The sequence below is a fragment of the Amphiura filiformis genome, chromosome 5, assembly GCF_039555335.1.
Source record: "Amphiura filiformis chromosome 5, Afil_fr2py, whole genome shotgun sequence".
Lineage (NCBI taxonomy): Eukaryota > Metazoa > Echinodermata > Ophiuroidea > Amphilepidida > Amphiuridae > Amphiura > Amphiura filiformis.
In genome coordinates, this window is record NC_092632.1 from 4,121,221 (window position 1) to 4,140,481 (window position 19,261).

Here is a 19,261-nt window from a genome sequence, read left to right on the forward strand (position 1 = left end):
AAAACAAATTAATTAAAGCAAGTGTGCTCAAAATTTTATGCAGAGACTGTTTTCAGTCTTGTTCAATTATCAAAGCTACCAGCCAGTGGTGATTTTTAGTATTTTATATGGATTATACTAAAAAAAAGACTGAAAAAATACAGAATACTGAAAATGCTATGCTGAACACTTTTGTACATGAAAGTGAGAAAATACTGTATTTGTATGCAAAATATTGCTCCCAAGTCTTGAGAATACTGAAGTATTTAGAAGGCCAGTATGACCGCTCTGAATTTGATGAGACTGCATAGTGCAAAAGATATTGGAATTACCTAGCATGATCAGTGTAAATGAATGTCTTTGAATTGTGCAAGATTTGATATCAAGTTTGAAAAAATTACTTTCTATATGAGATGTTGAATTAATCCTAGCAACCATAAGCAATCAACTTCAGTAGTACATCTAACTATATATTTGCATGAAAGGTATGACTGTTTGAATATGACAAGTAAAGAGTGAACTCAATAAACAAGACTTATTTTTACAGCGTATATTACTTTATTTACTGCATCATTATTTGCATCACACTGCTCAGATACAGAGTTGTTACACATGAATTCAAATGTGTACATCTAGTTACCATACTACAGTATTCACCCATTGCACTTTTCCGCCATATGCGAGGAGAGCCTCAATCTGGCAGCATGCATGAATGGGAATTGAACTATATCGTCGTCTGTATTCCATAGTGGCGTATAGTGGGGCGCCGCGAATTTTCGAGAAAATCGGGTTTGAAGAAATGCCAATTTAAAATCGAGTTGTGTAAATCAGACATTCATTATATTTTGTAAATGATGTGAAATTTCTGTAGTAAAGTAAATAGATTTTATTGTTATATATTTTTCAAAAATAAATAAATACATACTATTGCTGGCAAACTGAAAATAAAAAGCACAAAACTATACGTCACTATGGAAAACAAACAAAACGCAATACCCTAACCTAACGTTAACCTTACGCCACCTCGGTCACCGTGTAATCCCTATGGCGTTACTTTTCGTCGTTTGTATTCCATAGTGGCGTATAGGTCCGATACGTGTACGCCACTATGACATACAATGTTTTTAATTTTTGCCAATATTTCTTAATTATAAAATGTGTATACAAAGTGGCGTATGGTCGATACGCCACTATGGAATACAAAAATGTCACTTTGTAGCTATACGCCACATTTAATTAATTAATTACTAATTAATTAGCTAATTATGACTGATGAGACTTAGAAAAAATGAAAGAGAACATCATTAAAAACATTTGTGCCAATTTTCAAAAAAATGACCAAAAATCACTATACGCCACTATGGAATACAGCCGTCGATATAACATATAATTTGCATAAAGTTATGTAATACTTCCTCTCATGTCTATTGCCAGTTCGAGGCTCTCCCCGCATTTGGCGGAACCGTGCAACAGGCGAATACTTTTGCTAGGAAAAAGAAACAAGACACTAATTGCCCAATTACTAGTAATTATCCCCTTTGGCCTTTCTCTGCCAGCTGGCCAGGCCCACCCCAATGATAAACCACACTGATAGAAAAATGTTATTATGGAACTTGTGGTCACTCTTATCATTATGCCCTGATAATGGCTCTATCAATACGGGATCAGCAGGGGGATAATTTGATACATTTTTAGAGAAACTGTAAGTCTACAATGTACAACTAAGTCTATAACACATGATTTCTAAAATAATTATATAACAATATGTTATTGGTGATGTCCAACAAAATGCATTCCAAGTGATACTCATTTACGAATACATCCATCAGAAATATCTTATTTCTAAGCATTTGTACTTGTAGTAACATATGAATTAGTGTGCAGCCATACAACGAAGATTGAAGTACACCATACTATACCCACAAGACCTTGTGCAATGTAATAAAACCCATGTTAATATCTGTAACCAACTCCCTTAAACTATATTTGAAGTGACATGGTAAACAAAATTTACACATTCACTTCGAACAATACAGAAAATTCACTTCCCAATATGGTGAACTCATTTCATTTATTTCACCTACGTGCAGTTACTAACCTGATTAGTATTTTCTCTACAATAACAGTGGCATCAATATTTGGATAAAGTTACAAGATAAATTAAGTCAGAGTAGGTACAGATTGTATGATGATATCTGAAACTGCCCAAAGTAATTACTGCAGCTGAAGCAACTGTGCCAATTATTTTATCTCCTGAATGAAAATTGAGTGAGATTGTGAATACTTGGCCCATTCAACAGGACATTGTAGTAAGGCAAAAAATATATATGCAGTGTATGCATGCTTCCGAGTCCATTGGCTAATACGACAATACATGTGAATCGAGGGTTGAGAGCCAGATAGCCTCAACCCGCAATCACCTGCTCCCACAAAATGAGCATAAAGTTGCCAGAGCACTATAGAAGATACAGTCCATTAATGACAATGGAAAACAAAAGACATTGTGGAGGAGATACTGATTTTTGAAGACCAAAGCAAGGGGCCAACTTTATGCTCATTTTGTGTGTTACAGCTTTCTGGTTCTGAACCCTCAAGATGTAGGCATACATACTAAAATACTTTCCCTATAGTCTGTCTTGTCTCCAGTTGACAGTAATGCCATGTTGGAATTTGCAGTGGCATATTTGAATTGGTTCGTTTTCGCAGTTACGCTGCCACTGCAAAATCCAACATGAGACGAGACAGACTCTACAAAACATACAAATTTGGCTTTAAAATTGGTTTTTATAGTAAACAAAGAGAAAATCCACATATTAAGTTGGTGCAATCAGCCTATCAACATAAGGTCATTGCTTTTTAGAGAAAGTCGCTGATCAGTGATCGCTGGTCCATGACCAAGGTTATACATACCCTGTTTCATTACGAGGACTATTCAACAGATTGTATGAAAAATAGCCCTGTGTGTACATTTTCCAATTGAAAAATATTTTCATGGGGCTATTAAACCTTAATTAGCCTGTATATATTTTGAGCCCTGCCCATTAGCATCACCACACCCATAGCACTAAAGTCTAGAGCCTTACTGGTTGAGCTTATTTAACAAACAGTTTACATATGCAGAAATGTACTAACAAGCATGCATAACAAAATAATGTTGTAACATTGACAAGAGAATGTGTGCAATATCCAGCAAAAAATAAGTCAAGTTCATTCCATTTCATGTAAATATTCTTGCACACATAAATATGTAATTGAAATCTACAGATTTGGTTGTGTATGGAATGCGTAGTTGCAAAGAGTTCAAACGGTTCCATCAAATGTGTCATTTTGCAACTCTGTATGAAAACTAGTTCATTGATTACAGAAGATTTATGCAAGAACATCCTGTTTTGGAGGAACATCTGTTTCAGCTTTGCAAAGTTCACAACTCCAACTTCCTGCAATTAAAAACAACAACAACATGACAATGATTTTTTACACAGAAATATTTAAAAATTCTGCATTTCTTAATTCTTTAAGGGCTGGGGTATGAACGTTTGGACAGTATTTATTTTGGGACATCAGACATATCGAATTGCATTCTGAATATGAAGAATGTCATTCTGATATCAAATAATTTTGATTTTTTGAAATTTGCAATTTAATACACATTTTATGGCAAATCATTAAAAATTGATATTTTTGATATTTAACAGTACTTGAAGTAAACTTTATAAATATGATGATTTATACTTAAAGTGTATATGCGTGGGATGAAAAGCTTGACGATCAATTGAAAATTTTGACCTTTAAGATTGAAGATATGGATTTTTTTCCCAAAACACACAAAAAATTAGGTCTTTTGGGAAAAAAATCCATATCTTCAATATGAAAGGTCAAAATTTTCAATTGACCGTCGGCTTTTTCCTCCCTGCTACATACACTTTAAGAATATATCATTAGATTTATATAATTTACTTTCGAGGACTGTTATATATCACAAATTTGAAAAATATCAAATTTTTATAATTTGTCATAAAATTTGTATTATATTGTGATTTTTAAAAATGAAAATTATTTGATATCAGAAAGACATGCTTCAGTATTCAGAATGCAATTCGATAGGTCTGAGGTGCTCTCATGTCCCACAAAAAATACTGTCAAAACGCAATAAACGCTCATTTTGGATCCCTTAACACGTTTTCCTGATCACTGTTTTCTATACACTGATGTAATCAACAATTAATTATCAAAGTAAGAACACATAAAGAAACCATTGTTTTCCAATCTTTTTGAGGAGGAGCTTTTCCTCACATACACTATAAGAAGTGCACAAAATAGAGTGCCCAAGCTGAACTGACAAATAATCTGTATTCCGTATTTTTGCTCGAAACTCATTTCATATTTGTTGTCTTTCATCTGGTTGCATCAGTTTCAAGTGTCACAATTTCATACATATGAGATACAATGAACTGTATTGTGTTAAATTATACTTGCCTTCTGGAGGTGATGAGATGGGTGGTGTCAGACAATACATGTGGTAACCTCTATCACAGTCATCACAAAATAGTAATTGGTCCTATAGATAAAACACAGGTGAAGGATTAGTTAACATGACACAGTTCCAATAACAACAAACAAATTAACAGCCCAATGCATTCGTAAATTTTAGAAAAGCTGCCACTTATGCAACCTGTCAATCAAACAATGGGCCATTCCAGTTGAAATCCATACACCCCCTATTGAAGACATGACCATAATATTCCACACAGGTAGTGTAGATTTTAAATGGAGTCAAACCATTCAGGTAACCCCATTTGAAATTCACACTCCCTGTGTGTGAGATTAAGGTCATGTCTTCCACAATGGGTGTAATAGCCCAATGCACAGCACACAGTGAAGGATGTGCATAAGAAGGATAGAGCTGTGGATCAATCCCTTTTACCACTTCTCATTTCTGCCGTAGACAATACCCTAGAAAATTATCATTTACGTTACTTACATCATTATCCGAGGTGCCACAGAGATGGCATGATTTACACTCAATACACTGCCAACGATAACTTCTCACTTTAGCTGTGATGCTTGGTGTGAATTGCAGACAAGATGGATGGCCTAAAGGACACAAATGATAACAGCAATGTCATTGAATGTTATAACAGAGAAAAAACTTCAGATATTTGGAAAAATCATTTCTTTCATGTAAGATAAACTTTCAAACGAAGTAACTCTATATTGCCATGGGTTCAAATTGGCAAGAATAAAGGAATCCATTCTCATATGGACTCTCACTAAATAGATTTGAAAGATGCAATTTGGATTCTTCTAAAACTTTCACCACCTATCTGCTGTAGTCAGTTTGCCACAGCTGGATGAGCTCTGAAGTGGAATTCTGAATTCAATTGGCAACATCTGTAGATTAAAATCAGACTTTCTCTCCCCATGGTACATTTGGCATTGGGTAAATGAACCATAATAGTATTTCGTCCTTCGAAAGGATGTTAAGCCGTCGGTCCCGTGTACAGAGAGCCATACAGATACACATACCTCCCAGTCAGTTTTGAATAGAGTAGGGTGCTAACCCCTGACTGTCCCAATCCGTCCTGCAGCAGATTGAATATTCACAATCTAAGTACAGACATAATATGTGTGCTGTCAACCCTGCCTGAGACTGCCAATTTGTGGAGGAACTTATTTTAATATCACCATAAACAGCAGTGTTTGGAGGCTAGATAAAAAGCGTTATACACATCAACAAATCAAAATATGTGATACGTATGAAATTACTGATTTAGACCATACCACTTACCTGAATGCCCACACTCAGCACAAGATACCATATCCTCTGGGTCTCCTGATTTGTTCTTGGCTGCATCTCCAAGGCAGAAGTCGCAATAGTTATTGGGTTCCACAGGTCCTTTCTTCTTCTTAGCTGCTGCTGAATTAAAACATTTACAAATTATGATAACGTCAAATACTTGATACATGCACACTATGTCAGAACTCATCAAAACATGCAGTTTTCACGATGCGTGCCACTCGGGCTGCGTTGACTGACATTCAACCAAGAACCACATATCCTTTGGTGTAAATAAATGTTATGGGGTTAAAAGCAGGCGTATTTGGTTGGTAGTAGTAGCAGTAGTAACAAGATCTTGCGATGTTTGCAAAGTTAACTTACGTAGTGACTCCTTGTTAATATCAGCATGATCTCCTTGTGTAATAGAAGCTACCCCTGTGTGTAACAGTGTAAGATATAGGGCTGTGTTAGCATGCATGTCAGTGATTTATCGCACGGCTGTTGTGCCAGCACCATGATGAATGTGAACAATGGATAGGAATAATATACATGATCAAATGTGCTCTATGCAAACAATCATTCAATTTGATGTCAATTTGTCGGCCAGTCTTTGAATCAGTTGGAACCCAAAAGGAAACAAATTGCGTTGGGCGTATCCAGACGGAAATGATCCTATAGCTAGTACAGGTACACATTTTCATTTTTGTAAATGATTGTATCAATTATGTGAATTAATAAGTTACATCAGGTAAATTACTCTAAACATACATGATTATAGTTCATACTTTTGGATCCATTTGTGGCATGGATAAATAGTTGCCTTAATTTTCTGGATACGCCCCTCCTCCCAATTTGGAATTAAAGCAAGGATTATCATGCATTGTGGGTGCAACATCATCTACTGACAATGCTTATGTGTGAGCAATAGACATGTCAATGTACTGCATAAAACCATAAAATACAACAAGTATTAATTTGCATGCCTTTTATGCTCTTTAAAAGCGATCAGGTGATAAGTAAATAACATGCACACACTGTCTATATATTTTATGTGAGAGAGACAATGTCCACTACTTTAAATACATAATCTGTGACAAGAAACTTAATATTAAAGAAACATACTGCAGTAGTGTTATTACTTCCATTTCACCTTGAGTTTGGTGTTGAAGGTAGTGCTTTTACACTGTAGCGCAGCAAGCGTGCCGACAAGCCACTCTTGCATTTGTGTGTATACACTATGTGGGACTAGGTTAACGCAGAACCACTTAAATATGCCCAACATCACTACCAAACTTAAGGTGAAACAAAGTGTAGTTGATATTCTTGATAATCTGGTAGGAATAAAAGATAGATAGCAAGCATGAGATGTTACAATGTACTATGGTTAAAGTTTAATAGCATGTGTTAGAAAACCTTGAATTGTAATACACCATGCATCCGCTGATTATTGCGATGATTAGTACTTCTATCTCCCATGATAATGATATTATAAGGCATGTAGCTGTATCTGAGATGCTTGCGATGTCTGGAAACTAGATGACTTGTTGTGTGATGACAACGATGTGAAGAAAGCAGTCCTCTGCAGGAGGCACCCATGTGTTGTGCATGGAAAAATATATATGTGAAACAAGGGTTCCAGGATCTGTACAAAGTTAAGGTTTACATAAAGCTGGACAGCTGAAATGGTCACATCAAAGGATCCTTGCTCTTGAGCAGACATAAAGTTGAGAAATCCTGGCATTGCATACTGAGATGTCACAACCATTTGGCCCATTTAGGTTGTGTTTATTCGCATATGATTACTTATGCACATAAACTGTAGTTATTTAAACAAAACTTTGATAAGAGACCATGTTAGCAGGAAAATGTCACAGGATTTGGGGAGAGTCGACATGCAAGTGAGGAGGGAGGAAGGATGAGTGTTCCAATTGCCAACCTATAACATCAAGCAACATTGGCTTGTTTATCAAAATTGGCAAGAGGATGAAAATCAATCAGCTGGAAATGCGGTGATTCATGTTAGCTGCACACCTACACCAATGCATAAATAAAGAAGCCAGCGCACACACACGAGTGCAACATCCAGTGACATAAATCCCCTTTGAGTGATAATACCAGAGCCGTGAACGAACGAACAGAGAGGCAACCCACCACTATAACAAGGAGGCGTAGTAAGACAACAAGCGTTATAAGAGTAAACTTGGTTTATTGTTTACTGTGTGTATGTAATTGACTCACGCGGCTCAACAGGTTCCAGAGGACTCGGCTGAGACTGTTCTTCCAACATGTCATCCATATCCTGATGACTGTGAGTCTTGTGGTAATTGATGCCAGATGGGTTCTTGTAACGCTTTACCACAAACTAACAGAAGAGAGAGAGAATCAAGAACAGGACAGAAAACAACACTAAAATAATGTACTAAAACAAAGAGAGAATTTAGTGGCATAATGGAACAATGCTTAATATGGCTAACATTCCCTCATTAAACTACAAAGAAGTACTCATTTCTGATCACTTACGTACACACTGGGTACTCACTCACATATCACATTCATATTATCATCCTTCCAGTTGCCATCTCAAGAACTGTTTTTCGCACAGATATAAAAAACTTCAAGACTACAATAAACTCTTGTAATTTGCGACTCATAAATTACATAAACTTGCACTGATAGTTTACAGAAGTACACAGAATTGCACACCAATATTGGCTACCATGGATACTTATGTCATTTGTGTATAAATACACATCATATTAATCACTGAAAAGGTGTGAGAGAACACGCCATCTTTTCAGACTTCACAAAAACAAGACTGACATGGATTGATAAACTCATGTTTTTCTCCTAGGTAGAAATATTGGTAGTCAAAAGGCACAACCAGACTCTTGCCGAGTATGGGTAACCTTATGTGGGGCTATATATCTCCGCTTACTACCTCAATACATATACACTATACTTATGCACTACCCATTCTTTGGTTCATTGTGTACTTCTGCATTCACTAGATAGTTGTATACATGGTGTACCCTTAGAGTACCCATGCAGTGTATGACAACCATAAAGTACACATGTATGCACAATTTAGCTCAACTATAGTGTACCCAAAAGGAAAAACAGGTTGCATACATGACAGGTGGTACACATATCAACAAACTAGTGGCTACTACTTCAATTAACTTACTGTTACATGCATAAGGTTTTTCCTTATCCTCTGCTGATAACATAGGCATATCTGTGTCAACCATAGCTGCTGCAGTGGATTTCCTCTTACCTCGTCCAGGACCACCACCACTCTGAAATCACAACAATTCTGTTAAATCAACTATATCGAGGGGTTAAGTACAAAACAGCTCCATCTACAAATGCTGCCCTTTACAACTTTTGACAGTCTCTGCATTTAATATACTGTAAAAATGTGGCACTCTACAGCTATTGCAGATGGGCCTTATTGACTAATCCCTTGACATGTTGTCATCATAATGTTTAAAAATGTCCAGATGTATATCTGATAACAAACAGTTCTTGCACTGCCCCTGATTAACCCAAACCAGCAGCAAATAATTACCTTTTCCTGCTTTTTTATGTCTTGTTATCCAGTTGCCTTGATGCTGTAAGACTAGGCAAATGTTTCATGCTTTGTAATTAAACCAATTTTGCAGAGAATAATTAGAGAAGAGAATTTAATTGTGTGCGTGTGTGAAATGCCATATTTCCATTGCATGGATTAAGTGCTTGTTGTGCTGCTTCTTGTTTGTTTTCAAATGAAAATGCTAATTGCCTTACCAGCTCTTCCTAACTTCTTGAATATTATGCTGGTGCCCTTTCAAACTTCAGATAATTATGATACATACAATGTGTTTTATTGAGAACCAACAAAAATTGATATTTTCATCCTAAAATAGCCTTCCCCTTTCTGTGTGCTCAGTAGCATGTTTATGAAATGAACAAACAATAACACCACATGATTACCTTCTTTCCTCTACCTCGACTCTTCCTAGTAGTAGTCACTTCAAAGTCTTCATCACTTTCATCTGAGTCTGCTCTATCAATTTCACCTGCATCTGGGAAGTCATCCTCACATTCAAGTTCCCTCATGATCTCTTCTTGTTCCTTGTCATAACCACTGTAACTGTAGCCTGTACTGGTGACTGTTGTAGCAGCTTCTGGATGCGATAAACTGTCTTGAGTTTCACCACCTTGACTATCAGATAACCCCTCATTGCCGGTATCCGCTTGAAAGTAATCATGATATACATGTAAGTTAGATCAAAACAAAATCCCATTTATTTATGGTATAAATGTAATCATCCAAGTGAATAAAATTTAGAGCTCTAGTTTGTTCTACCTTAAACTATAGGTCTTGCATGCTTTTAGCGATTGATTTCAAACAAAGGATTCAAACTTGTGTCCCATACAATAATGCAGTCTATTCAATAAAATACTATGTAGGCAATGAACATTGGTCATGTGGAAAGATACATCAATACTTCACTTCCTTCAATACATAACATATAACATAGAAATTGATTCAATCAGAATGACTGCATACTTACAGGCAAAAAAACGGTAAGTTTATTGGACACATTGATGCATTAATAGATAGTTATAAATATATTATAATGAGTTTACAGTAATGAATTTCTTCTAGTTAGAAAAATGTTGTTGGCCAAATTTGGCTTTGAAATGAAATTTAGACACAGAAAAAGTAATAAAACCCAGTAAAATTATAAACTAAAAAAAAAGATTTTATTTTAAAGGGCCGACCCTGATTTTGGCCAATTTGGGTCGGTCAGTGGAGGGCAAGCAAACAATTTTTTTCTGCCTTATTATTAGGTTCTTTTATTATGCTTCTAGTTCTATTGAACAAGAGTTGAACTTTCAACGATACATGTAACTGTGAGAAACTAAATCACATGCAGGACCTCTATTATATGCTGTAAAATATTCACACATTGCAATCTCTTCACAAAATTTGAATATTACCATCTGACTTCTGTAGCTCTGCAGGCAATTTTCCATCTGGCTGATAATACTGTCGAGTCTGCTTCTTCTTCCTCCACCTTCTTGATGGGTATGTGTAGATTTGGCCCGCTTCTAACCCTGGCCCACGGTGGCGCTTTTGCATCCATAGATAGCTGTTATTTTGTGCAATGCCTGTATGGGAGTCTAAGAATGGCAAACGCATTTTGCGTTCATTCATCAAACGTGTGTTAAAGCTGGCTGCATTTTCTAAAGCCTCCTTATAGAATTGCTCCATGTCACTGAAAAAAAGTGCATAAATACAGTAGTAAAGTTACTCCTGAAAACTGTAAATGTTTGTCATTGAGGCATGTAACAACCCAGTTCCCAACACTTATGTATTGTACGCCTATTCATCATTATGTATAATTTTTGTGATATCAGCAGGTGGCAAAACTTGTGCATGATCAAAATGAGACATTGAGTCTCATTGAGTGCTGAATAAATGAGTGCTGAATAAATATGCCGCCTGTGTGTGTATTAAACATCAATTTTTTCATCGTAAAAATTCTTTAAAAATACAGTGACCTACCTAATATTACTAACCTAGGTTTCCGATGATATCCAAGAAGCTAAAATATTGTGAAAGAGGGCAGGGCTTTGAGTAATGAGGGAAATTCGGGTAAAATACATGACGTTTTTCGAGAAATTCGCCATCTTGAATAAATGCAGAATTGCGTAAATTACCGGTCAAACAAGCGTACATCAAGCGCTTGTGCTACGCGAAAACTTCGGAGCTGGCATCACCGGTTTTGTGTCAAAAATAGCTATAAAAACGTGAATTTTGGAACAAAATAAAGCTTGTTCGATGGAATGAAAGGTATGTTTGTACAGTTGAAAACATGTTTAACCTTGTTGCAAAAGTTTAATATGATAAATCTGCAATTTCGGTAGTCCGAATAATCAGTCCCAGAACAAAATATTAATTTCTGACATGATCATGTTCTGCAACCTTGGCGGAAATTCGTTACACCTGCACGCAATCGGGGCCAAATATGTGATAGTTCTGTATTATTTTGTATAATAGTTGCAACTGTACATTCAGCTTACACTCGCCCCTCCCCCCCATTTTACAATGTTGGGAAACTGTAATGTAGAAATGATGACGATTTTGTCCAAATCAATATTGCAATAGGGGAGAGGGGCAAGATGTTGACCAATTAACGCTCAGGTGTGGCAACATTTTTCGCCAAAGTTGTGGGTCTGAACCGTTTCCATATGAAATCTTGATGGTAAATTGAACAAAAGAAGCACATGGTTCTACTTAGCAGCTTTTTAATCCCTATTCATGTTACGTGAATCATGCTATTGTGGACCATCCTTCTGATATTTGAGTGTTTGGTCAAGCGGAACGGTCTTTTGTCTACCTCAAAATTGTCATCCTCGCCGAATAGTAAAGACAGCGTAATAGTACGGCACTAATAGCTCGGGCGGTCTAAAAGTCAGGATCGCCTAAATAGGAATCTATTTTTTATGTAGACTCGCTCGCCAGTCCTACATTGTACTATACATACCGTACCTAAGGACTGGCACACGCCATTTTGTCTGTCTATGAAAATACACACTTAACGGTTTGCGCAGGTCAGATATTAGAAAAATTTCTTCAAAATTTCATCAAAGGTATGTAAAATTATACCCACCTCATTGTGCTTGCTAATTTAAGACTCGGTTGAAACAAAATTAAGGATCAAATGCATTTTAGTGTCCAAAAAGACCAAATTATCATCAAAGTTCTCCCGAATTCTCCAACCTTGCGAAGGGTGCATAATTGGAATCGGGAATAAAAATGTCCGATCTTTGCGATCAAAAACACAAAATTACAACTTTGGACGTACTATTGGCAAAAGACATTATTGCCAAACAATATACATTGTAGAACACACTTGGAGGGATACCAACCCGTTGGTCTACCAAGAATTTGTATAGAAGTAGAAGAAGTAGAATAGAACATTTTATGTCAACTTATTGAAGAAATGTGCTCCCTAAACTTGTGGTGAGTAGGCAAAATAATTCCCATTCAAACGCATGGGAAACTGAAAGTGCATAACACAGGCTATTTTTATGCAAATCACACATTATTGCTTAATAATAGGCATGTCCACTAAAAATTAAAGTACAAGAATTGATTCAGACCAAACTTATTGGCTGGGAATTGATGAAAGAAACATGTTGGTGTTTAAATAATTTTAATCGGACATTTCATTCCAGAGATATGGCCTTTCGAGTGTCACGGTTTTATATAGGGCTGCTAGAACATGTTAAAAAGTTTAAGTCCAAAATGGAATACTTACAGAAAGTACAATTTTAAGGTGCTTTTTCTTAATGTATTTATTAACTAGCGTTATCTGGAACATTATATTTGCTTTTATAACATATGAAAATAAGATCATCCTGAACATTTAAATGATTTTGTTGACATACTGTACAACAAAAAATATAAGACCTCAAAACCCATGGTTTGTTTGGTGGAACCTCAAGTATGATGATGATCATAGATGACTGCCATGGAAAATATCTCCATAGAGGAGCTGAACAATAAGTGCCTTTTTTCAAATGAATAGCGGAGCCATTCCATGTCAACTCCAGGGATGTGCACCGCAGCACCTCTTCAATTTTTTTCTTTTTTTTTGTGCGGTGGTAGATATTGATGAGAAAGTACAATCCTAAAAATTTGAGCTTCACACTCCATTTCGTTTTCCTGTGGCATCAATTTGAAATTTAGGGGGGTCAGCGTAAAAAAATGTGTTGCAACGCGAAAGACGAGGTTTGGAGGTCCATAAATGTATAAAGGGAACCCTCTACAACTTTGAAAAGTATGTATCCTGGGATACTTTTTGTGTAGAATTCAAATCTGGCATCAGAAAATTTGCAAAAGTTTACTCTAAAAGATATATGGCCCTCAAAATGCAACTTCGTCCATCCAGGACCAACTTCGGGGGGTCAGAACTCCAAAAGTAAAAATAATTTTTTGTCCATTTTTTTGCCAGTCAGAGCCCTTTGGTAGGACATTACTCTTTAATATTGAGCCTATTAGAATACTTATAGCTGAGATATTACCCATGCAAAACTCCAATTGTACATTTTTTGTACATTTTGACCCCCCTGAAAACCGATGTCAGACATTTTGCCCCACCATCAACTTCAGGTATGTTGAAAATATGTTCTTGGACAACATTTCTTAGAGATAGTGGCTTGGGGTCTTGATGACTTTGCTTTAAAAACATCAGTTAGGTTTGCCTACTCACATATGAGTCATTCCAGCCACATCAGCACTCCCCTATGAGCATAATGAACACATGGAAAAAATTCTGGGTAGGAAAAAATGATTCCGTGAATAAGAGCCGTTTTACTCCCATGCTAATTCGCACGAATGGAAATAGGTCCGAAATAATGAGGGCCCTATAATGATAAACGCTTAAAACAAAAAATAAAGAAATACATAAGGGATGAAATAAATACAAAACAAGACCTTATCTTGTTAAGTATGATACGAGGAATATGAAAAAAATATGAGAAAAAATGTCCCCCACTATAAAATTAATTAATTAATTAATTAATTAATTAGAAATATTATAAAAAAAACCATTTTTTTCATTAAAACAAATCCTAAAATAAAAGATAAGTGTAACATGTACGTGATGATAATATACAAAATTAAAAGTTAATGTATCAGGGTCAAATTTTTAAAAAAGAACGAGATATTTTGTCACAAGAATGATGAGCATAGTGGTATGGCGAAGCACTCGACGGGAGTGTTGTTTCTGGATGCCGGACCACAATGCAATTCATGCGTACCAACATATTGGCTTGCTAATTGTGCTAATTATTCACTTTTACGTTGAAAATGTTCTCGTTTTCTCACATAGATGCATAAAGGGGACAATATTTGAAATTGTATGTAAGTTTGAAGACAATCCATATCCTAAACTGATAGGGTTACCCACCTTTAAGGTCAGCACATTTTATCTTCAAAAATGATTATATTTCATCATGATATAAGTTTGGTAACTTAAATCACTACCAATTTTGAGAAATTTGCTCCAACTCAAAGGATATCTTTTATACTACATTGAGCAATATACTGTGTGTGCATGAAAGCCATGATGTAGCATATCTAAAATGGACATGGTGGTTAGAAGTGCATAATTTGAGATGGGTTTCGGTAGGCTTAACCCTAACTGAACACAAGGGATTTTGGCTATCGGAAGGGAAAGAAGAAACGAAAAAGGAGAGAAGATGAAGAAAGAAGTCACTTTGCACCCCGGGATTCAACCTCGGACCCCTCGCATGCCACGCAGAAGATCCCCAGCATGTAGCCACACAGGTGACGCTTGGCCCGCCAACGATTCCCTGGGCATATATGACTTAGGCTGATTATGGCGTCATCAAGTCACGTGCAATGCGTGCACGAGCAGCGATTTTCATAGTGAGATTCAGTGAGATCTAGTTCAGTAAGGGTTATTTTGGCCTATATCTAGGGAAAACACGCTACATAACCCTAACTGAACACAAGGGATTTTGGCTATCGGAAGGGAAAGAAAAAACGAAAAAGGAGAGAAGATGAAGAAAGAAGTCACTTTGCACCCCAGGATTCAACCTCGGACCCCTCGCATGCCACGCAGAAGATCCCCAGCATGTAGCCACACAGGTGACGCTGGCCCGCCAACGATTCCCTGGGCATATATGACTTACATGTAGGCTGATTATGTCATCAAGTCACGTGCAATGCGTGCACGAGCAGCGATTTTCATAGTGAGATTCAGTGAGATCTAGTTCAGTAAGGGTTAATAAACATTCTTTAATTTCTTAACATCCTGTACATTTTGTCTTCAAAAATAGTTAAATTTTATGAGTATGTAAGTTTGATTGTCTGAGCTGAGGGCGGGTGACAGGAAACTCAAAATCGACTTTCCTTGGCCTCATTGATCGGTCAGTAACTTCCAAGTAAGTACCGGAAGTTTTAAAGTCAAGTGCTTTTCCGCCCAATTGGATGTTATCATGTTTTACATTCTAAATTCGTGGAAATCCGCCCAAATATCCGGTATAGGTGACCCCGGAGTGACGTCACAAGCCGTTGACTTCCGTTGACAACAAATCCGATTCAGAAGTCAAATTTGTAGTTTTCTGTGGTTTGTCCCTTTTCAAATCGGCCAAAATAATACCATTTCTATAACTTCTCGACATGGGACCTCCAGCCAACAAAAAAAATAAAGACTCTCCTCTACATGTTCATGTGTTCAGCTTCACATAAAATGCAATTTTCGCCAAATATTTAACCTTTATTTTACCGAAATCGGCCCAGAAATTAGCTCGATTCGAGTCAAAACAAAATGTAAACATTCTGAATCAGCCTCTGCTAGTCTAGATTATTGGTTTTCCCTGTAGCTGTGTACTCAACGCGCACTCCCTAGCGCCCTAGTGAGTAGATTTTCTTGCAATATTTGGCCTATTTACCTTCAAATTTGATCCTTACATGTACTTTGATTCCAGAACAATATCCAGCGTAGTAAAAAAAATTTTTGGCGCTTCTGATCGTCACGATGAAGCATTTTTCAGGACAAAAATGGTTGCTCGGTTCTTCGTCTCATTTGTTTTTGTCGTAGGCAGGTGGTAGGTTAGTCTCGACACACACTGTGTCTATAGGAACGACGAGCGTTAGGACCGACGCAAATTGGCTGTGCAGAGACTATCGTTTGATGCTGATCAATGACGTATGTTCACGTAACTTAATCAACCAGTCCTTCAACTGCTTACGCACGGTCATCGGGTTGTGCTTGTTCCGCCATGTTTGTTTCGAGATCGGGGCCTTGGGATTTAGGCTATTTTATTGGAACCAAAACAACAGTGGGAATTGTGTGTTAAATTGACATAGAAAAGAACAGGAGGGATCAGCGAAATTTACTGTCAGCCCTCTGGTCAAACCTTTGTGCGCACGCGCAGTGAAATTTGTCATTTTTCATTCGTGATCATTTTTGTTGGACGCGGGGAGAGAGGCGGCTTCATAAATCATCTTTATTCACCGAAATTCCAAATGATATTGTGTTTCAAGAATTTGGTAAGAATCCTAGTTAAGTTTCTGATTCTTATATGAGTACAGTTTTACATGCATCGTCCAAATTTCAAAGAAATTTGTTAAAATGCCACAGCGGCGCAAAGTCTTAAGCGTGTAAATCACATTCACACACAAAATGGGAAAAACGAGTCTCAGTGGACGAACGGCGTCCATGAGACTCGGCGAGTCTATCTAGCCTCTGGTACAAGTCTTCAACTAGTCGCACAGCTCCACTTGCTCGAGAACTCTAGCCAAGAATTTGCTCACCGATAGCTTCACATTCTAGGCTAGAGACCTTTGCATTCAAAATCTAGTCAGATTCGCTGAAGCATGACACCGTGTAAAGCAATGGAAGGTCAGAAGTAATGCAGCTGTCACTTGCAAGACGCACCTATTGACCCCCGGGAATGGTGCGTCATTGTCCCCATGTGCGTCGTACATTTGTGTACCATGACGCACCCTCAGTCATTAAAAGTGACTCACCATTTAACAGCATTGACGCACATATGAATTGAAATTGTGACGCACCATTTCATGAAATGACTCACCCAATGACGCACATAAATTTCGTTCTTGTACACAGGAACGAATTGCTTTTCGAGCAACAATTTATATTTCTATCGCCCCTGTCACCCCATTCTACAATAGAATAGGCCATCTTTCATTCATAAGCGATCTCAGAAATGATGTATATGCAAAAGACCGTACCATTTACACAAAGGATGCATGGATACATTCACTTCCGCATACGGGCACCATTTTCTTCTCCGATCAATTCATCGAAAATGTTTACGTAACTCAAAATGAGAGTATACTTAATTCATCAATAAAAAAAACAAAAAAATAGTAAAGGTATCGCAGAATATAAAAACCAATGTTCATAAATATTTATACAAATATTTAAGTAAGATTTAGGTCTCAAGAATCATACCTTTGCGACCCAAAGACGGAATTGCTTTGAACGAGGATAGAAATCATCTATCGATCTATCAGGGTCTGCGATCTATCAGCTTCTCTGCCCTATCCAATATGCAGCAGCTATAGAAAAAGCCATTTGAAATATGCATGTTAGTGAAAAGCTGCCTCATGATAGCTTTTACCGTGGCCAACATGGACGCTCCGTGTAAACAAAACCATCGAGACACAGAAAATGTGTGTAGTAGATCGGCCGTAGAATTATTATTTCAGCACATTATGAACGTATAAATCAGAATATAGCTTCTCAAAAGGTAGTTTCAACGTGTCATGACAAATCTTTGCCGTATTAAGAGAAAAGATTTTTGAGAAATCATAATGGAACTTGGGCAAGTTTGGAGATATGTGTAACATGTAGACCGTGTAGCCATGTTTTTTTTTCTGACGCACCTTCCGACGCACTCATGGCACATTGACTGACCATGACGCACATATTGGTCAAATTGTGACGGACCTTTTGCTTCCATGACGGTACTATGCGTCATCAATATGGCGGTACATGACGCACCCATGACGCACCTTTCCCGGGGTCAATAGGTGCGTCTTACAAATGACAGCTGCATAAACACAGCCGATTACGACAGGCGATTGCATCAAAAATGTTGCTAAAATTACACTTCAGCAAAATTTTAGACTGTCCAAAATACGCAAATCTTGCTCAAAAGATACAGTTGACTCATCGAAATAACTTTCATTCAAATTTCTACATTAACAGAACAAATAACCTCCGGTGTAAAAAATTGCACCGCTGTCCGACCGAAAAAACATAGTAAAGTACTCTAGCTAGCATCGAATGCGAACTATCGTGTGCAAATTCGAAGCTAGAGTTCTTGAGCAAAGCTCCACGGTCTATTGTGGGTTGAAAAGCGTAAGTGTAGGCACTGTAGCGTCATGTAAAATAAGTACCGGATGGCGGGGTCACCTATTAGGCGCTTTTTGGAAGCTTAAAAATTGGGCTACTTGAGTCGGGAATCCTTTACCGCGGCCTGGCGAGTCAATGCGCCGCGCCTTAACGCTGAAACACTGTATTGACAGTGGGCATCCCTATTAATAATTTAATACTCAGCTCAGCTAGCTCAGCAGTGCAATTCATTCAATGAATTGTCTTTAATTGCATTTCATGATTTAATTCATTCATTCAGTTTGGCCTGGCTTGTACTTTTGCATATGTCTGAGTTGACGGACATTTTGACTTTATCTTTCTGTTTTATTATTTTAATTATAAGATAAGAACTGAGAAAACAACTCACCTTCGCAAAACAGGATTTTCGACCGATATGGTTGACATTTTTCTCTCTTTTTGCCAGTCTCTTTTTTTTTCCCAAGCCTTTTTTTTTTGTGACCTCTGTTGTTTCCTTTGGTTGACCTCTGACATTAATTGACCTTCATACTTGTCATTTAAATGTTTCATTAATTAAGAAATTTATAAATGTAAAATTAAATAAAGCGTAGAA

General features: G+C 37.1%; 1 protein-coding gene across 4 annotated transcripts; it reads right to left on the reverse strand.

The window, feature by feature from the left end:
• Nucleotides 1-514: 514 nt before the first annotated feature.
• Nucleotides 515-19,170, reverse strand: LOC140152506 (zinc finger protein ubi-d4-like). Of its 4 annotated transcripts, none has more exons than XM_072174843.1 (9): nucleotides 19,058-19,170; nucleotides 10,745-11,022; nucleotides 9,731-9,993; nucleotides 8,943-9,054; nucleotides 6,140-6,193; nucleotides 5,768-5,893; nucleotides 4,961-5,073; nucleotides 4,456-4,537; nucleotides 515-3,416 (listed from the first exon to the last, which is right to left on the reverse strand). In XM_072174843.1, exons 1-9 carry the CDS (start codon nucleotides 19,093-19,095, stop codon nucleotides 3,349-3,351), a joined length of 1,134 nt encoding a protein of 377 aa, XP_072030944.1. In that variant the 5' UTR covers nucleotides 19,096-19,170; the 3' UTR covers nucleotides 515-3,348. The 4 variants fall into 4 exon arrangements, with proteins under 4 accessions (XP_072030944.1, XP_072030943.1, XP_072030946.1 ...); XM_072174842.1 differs by having other exon boundaries at nucleotides 5,768-5,896; XM_072174845.1 differs by lacking the exon at nucleotides 6,140-6,193.
• Between the last annotated feature and the right edge of the window lie 91 nt (nucleotides 19,171-19,261).

Bases quoted from the DNA above. Each gene is read 5' to 3' on its own strand.
- LOC140152506 (XM_072174842.1), bottom strand. From the start codon at position 19,095: ATGTCAACCATATCGGTCGAAAATCCTGTTTTGCGAAG. The intron at 9,055-9,730 runs GTAATCATGTGG...TTGTGATTTCAG, and splicing joins GTCGAGGTAGAGGAAAGAAG to AGTGGTGGTGGTCCTGGACG. The intron at 5,074-5,767 runs GTAAGTGGTATG...TGTGTCCTTTAG, and splicing joins TGCTGAGTGTGGGCATTCAG to GCCATCCATCTTGTCTGCAA.